The sequence below is a fragment of the Asparagus officinalis genome, chromosome 1 (assembly GCF_001876935.1).
Source record: "Asparagus officinalis chromosome 1, Aspof.V1, whole genome shotgun sequence".
Taxonomy (NCBI): domain Eukaryota; kingdom Viridiplantae; phylum Streptophyta; class Magnoliopsida; order Asparagales; family Asparagaceae; genus Asparagus; species Asparagus officinalis.
This window is the reverse complement of record NC_033794.1, coordinates 126370736-126376054: the sequence shown is the minus strand read 5'-3', so window position 1 is coordinate 126376054 and position 5319 is coordinate 126370736. Positions and strand designations below refer to the sequence as shown.

General features: G+C 31.6%; 1 protein-coding gene across 3 annotated transcripts in view; it reads left to right on the top strand.

Annotated features, from left to right (window-relative positions):
- Positions 775-5319, top strand: part of LOC109835383 (protein EMSY-LIKE 3-like) — a 17252-nt gene continuing 12707 nt past the window's right edge. For all 3 annotated transcript variants that reach the window (XM_020403426.1, XM_020403471.1, XM_020403379.1), the window contains exon 1: positions 775-924. In XM_020403426.1, the coding sequence (XP_020259015.1) occupies positions 909-924 (16 nt within the window). In that variant the 5' untranslated portion in view covers positions 775-908. The remainder of the gene's footprint in view (positions 925-5319) is intronic.

Genomic DNA, 5319 nt, shown 5'->3' with positions numbered 1-5319 from the left:
TACCTCAAATTCAACTTAATTCTGAGAAAACCGGTAAGATATTCAAATCTAAAATAATTGAGAAAGGATCAAATCCATCCAACCGTCTATCATTGAAATATTCTTTTTTAGAAAAAAATAATCTACGCTCTGAGTAAAACTTAAAAAAGAACTCGCTTTCTATTTTCACCATTTGTTTCCTCCTACCTTCTCTTCCTAACAAATCATAGAATAACCTGCTTTAAAGTGTGGGTGAAACTTCAGAAGTTCAGAGGGTATTGTGAAACTCTTCAAATTTTGAGGGCAGTTTCTCTGATTTCTAAAAGTCAGGGGGGTTTATGCAAACCTCCAAAGTTATGTAGTTTGCTCTAATTTTTAACTTCAGGCGGGTTCACTGCAAAATATCCAAAGTTAAGTGAGGTATCCTTAAATAGGACAAATTTTCAAAACCAACCCATTTGATAAACTATTCCCAAAAAAAGACCCATTTCAGTTTTATTTGCAAAAACCGACCTGGTTTCAGCCTCAGCGCTGAAACCAGGTCGGTTTTTGAAAAAAAGTTTCCGAAACTTCACGGGAGTTCAACTCCCGTGAAGTTTTGTTATGAGAAAAAACTTCACGGGAGTTGAACTCCCGTGAAGTTTCGTAAAGTTTTTTAGAAAAACCGACCTGGTTTCAGCGACAGTGCTGAAACCAGGTCGGTTTCTCTAAATAAATCTGAAACGGGTCGTTTTTTACAATTAGTTTATCAAATGGGTTGGTTTTGAAAATTTGTCCTCCTTAAATATATTTTTAACTCGCAATTCGACCCCAATGAGCCGCCCAAATCTCTCTCTAGGGCACAAAAATCCCTTCGATGGCAGCGAGCTGAGCATCGCACGACGGCTAAAATTCTCCGGCCATCGGAGGTAGAAGCTTCTACGACGAAGATGAGCGCTTCTTCGGGTTCGATTTGAGCTTTTCTTTTTTAATCTTTTACTCTCTCTTTCACTAGTTTGTGTTCATTGCCTCTAATGCTGTTCAATTTTGAAGTGATGAGCTTAGATTAGTGGCTTATGGTAGGGAATTACTGGAAATAAAGCAAATTTAGTGGAAATTCATGGTTGAGAGATGCCTCTGGAAGATGAAATTGGAGCAAATTTACTTTCTTTTGGGGTAGGAAATCTCGAAAAAGGGTGGAAGTTGTTCTTTTTACTGTAATTCTTACGAGGGATGCTAGAAATTAGCACGTGATAGATAGCATTACTCTAGCTCATTAAGATTCCCGTTATCTAAGTTAGCGTTTAGGTTTTTATTTCTAGAGAATTAGGGTTTACTCTGATTAAAGTTCGAGCTACGACTTGGAGAAAGCAGTTAGAATTTTTATTGCTTAATGCTGTACGAGTATCTCATATTGTTATAGACAGTGGCAGAGCCAAGATTCCAAGTTCAGTGTGTGTGTGTAACTGTGTATATATATAAACATCAGAATAAAATAAAATATTATATCAAATAGTAACTATCAGTCAAAATACAAATATATAGTTGCAATGCATCAAAGAAAAATCATAAATGAATTAGTTGCTAATGCATCAAACTATCAAAGGAAAAAGGAAATCAATTGCTAATGCCAACAAGCTAACATTAACAATAAAAATCTGACAATGTTACCTCCATTAATTGCAAATAATAATAATTGTCAATAAATAAAAAAAATTCATAGATCAGAACAAGCATATATAAAGCATTATTATCAAGAGGAGAGAAAAATAACATACAAGAATAATTAAGATTTAAAATTTTCAACAAGCTAATAAATTATCAATTTGGCTCCACTACAAAAACAAAGAACAATAAAAACTAAGATTTGCTACTAAGGGCATTTTTGTTTTAACACAATACTACTAAATAAAAAAATAGAACAAATAAGTTTATTAAACAAGGGATATTGTGATTCTTCACCTTAATCGAAAAGGGCTTTCAAGATTCGGCAAAAATCTTTCGGACGCCCAAGCCAACAAGGTAAATGACAATTAAGGTTAGATTTGTTAAATAGAAGTGAAATTTGGGATGGCGAAAGAAGAATCGAGAGATTTATGTGTAGTTTTGATTAAGGTTTGTGAAAGATAAAATAGAGAAAGGAAATTAGAGAAGACTTTGTTTTTTTCTCGTGCATAGTAGCTTCAATTTTTTTGTTTATTAAATTGAATGTAATTTGACTTGGGTGGGTGAGGGTTTGTCAAACCTGATGGTGGAGTGGAGGGGCCAAATTGATTTTGGTTTGACAGAGGAGGGGCCAAATTGAAAAACTAAATGAAACATGAGAATGGCTTATACAAAACTAACCGCCCTCATAAAATTTCTATTAAAAAATTAGATTGGTTGGGGGGGGGGGGCTCCCCCTCTTGCCAATGAATGTCTCCCCCACTGGTTATAGATATGCGTGATTAGGACTCACATTTATTGATATTGGAGAACTTGGCCAGTTCCCTCATATGCTCGGTCAGTTATAGCAAATTCTCATACTCTGGTTTTTATTTGATACTTCCAGTCCATATTACTAGTATGTAAAGTTTTAGCTTCAACTTGTAATCAATTTTTTCTCATTTTGGAAAAGGCAGATGTGTAAAGCTTGGATCAAATCATCGAAATTCAACCAATATCTGGTTAATTATTTATTAACGTTCCAGGTCAAGAAGTTATGTTTATGTTTGCTTGTTGGGTTGTTTTCAACCTTGTTCTCTTGGCTAGCAATTATGATCTGTTGAAGTTGTATAAAATCTGAGGCCTAGGAGTCTTTCCACTTATTTGTAGCAGTTATCTCAATCTAAAAATGGAAACCTACTGTTTAATTCTATGAACTGGGGTTTTCACCTCTTATTTGGTAGAAGATCCTCATAAGCGCTTAAGCATATGTTGACTTGCTTTGTTAACCATTTCTTGGTGCTGTTGATCAGGATTCCAAATCGAGGGGGTGGTGGGTTCTAATTGTAGTCTTAATTCTATTACCCTTAGCTGTTTGGTTTGGATAAATGGTGATGAGTATGTGTTAAGACTGTTTCACTAGATTCAATTCAACTGCTAAGTTGTTCTCTGATTATCATCTCTTATCCAATATTTCCTTCGCAATTTTTGATGCTTTGGTTTCTTTGGCTCCATTTGGATACCATGGAGTTTTACTTGTTTTCATGGTGTTTTTGTCAAAAACAAAACACTATGCGTTTGGGAACTATTGTGTTTTTTGAGCTAAATTATCCTCAAGCCAAAAACACAACACTTATTTCAAAACACCTTTTAGGTGTTTTAAGTTTTGTGTTTTGGTTTTGAGTTTGAGGAGATGTTAATATAATATTTAACATAATGTATTAAATGTAATTAATATATAGTTATTATCGACATGCTTATCATATTGTATTATATTATACTATACTATATTATAGTTAATCTAATATATTGGTAATATTTAATATAATAATCAAAATATCTTATGTAATAATATAGTAACATATTAAATACTAGTATTTAATATGTTGATAATGTATTTTATAATAATAAATAATAATAAAATATAAATGCTCTAATAAAAATAATAAAAAAGTTATTGATAATAAATAATGATATATAATATACTATACAATTTTATAATTACTATAATATTATTACCTTTTTAATAAATATATTGTAATAAATTAATAATTATAAAATATCATATATAATAAACTCTAACATATTAAAAACTATAATATATATAATGTTAAAATATTTATAATATACTAATTTATTAATAATATACTAGTAATAACATAATATTAACATTATTAATAATATTATATTATATTAACAATTGTTAAAATTATATTAATAATAAAATAAGGTTATTTTACAAATATTATATAATATATATCAATTACAAATTGATATACCAAACTAGTTAAATATATTATTATCTTCAAATAATATGTAATAATTATAATATAATATAACACATTAAAGCATAGCATAATATTTTAATACATTATAAAATATTATATTGTGTTATATCTAATATTTATAATTTACAATACTATAATAATATAAACTAAATATTATAACATTTTATTTATAATATATTTTATTATAATTAATATAATATATTAATAATATGCTTAATACTAATATTGTAACGGGTCAAATAGTGTTGACCAAAAACACTCAACATGGTGTTTTGAAAACACTCGCAACACCATGGTTTTTTTACAAGAACACAATAAGCAAAACACCATGGTATCCAAACGAAGCATTTGTTATCCATGAACTGTTTGCTTCGTTGTCGTGTCTCATTATCCTTTCATCCTTACAAGGATGGGGAACCCAAATCAGTTATAGTTAAGGTTAACATGTCAGGGCAGGTTCCATGAAAGATTTCTTGTCCCTGACTCAGTAGGTCTCTGCTTTGCCCATCCTCACGGTTGTGGTTTATTCATTGAACATTATGTTGAGGCACTTTACTTTCATGATAAACACCAAATACATCATCCTATCTCATAAAGCTGCAATTAGTACTGTTGATGATGTCACTGAACATGCTTCCTAGGCCAACATAAAGTCCTGAACTGTGATAGCTGCAAGGACACCTTGAACTTCTCTTATACTACTAAAGGTTGTCTTCTGGTCCTCCCTTTTCCAGTGTCCCTTGTCCAGAATTTCATTTCTTTCTTACCTATTTTATATCTGAGTACAGTACCTTTCACATTCGCTCCTAACTGATTTTCTCCTGCTTTGGCCTTCATGTATGCAATTGTTAATGTTGTCAGATTTACTTGATTTTGTTCCTGGTTTCAGGCTGTCAATGTGCTAGCCTGATAAGCAGATCTTCTAAAGTTGTCTTGTATTTATATTTGGCTAAGATTGGATAGTAGGTGAAGGTGTATACAACCTAGTTCATGCTGACAGGCTTTGTTTGATCTGCACTCAGTCTTTTATTTTATCTAATTTTTATTTCTGTGATCTATTACGTTTTGCTTCACACGCATATGCATGTAAATAATTGATTTAAACACCAATCTTCTGCACCCTTAAACCAGTGGTTCTTAGGTATAAAAAATATGTTGCTTGGAAAATCACTTCCCAAGAATGTAGAGATGCTTAAGCTCAATTGGAGAAAATAATAACACAATAATTACACTGACGAGATCATGAAAACACTATCCACTTTGAAATTCCATTGACAATACCTATGTCCATGTGTGGCGAGTATTGTAATTGTGCCTTCATGAAATGGAATACTTGGTTGGGCAAGTCACTCTTTGAACAACTCAGACAAATACCATGGATTGAGATCCGAAGATGAAAGTTTATCATGGGCTTGTCTTTTCACAACCT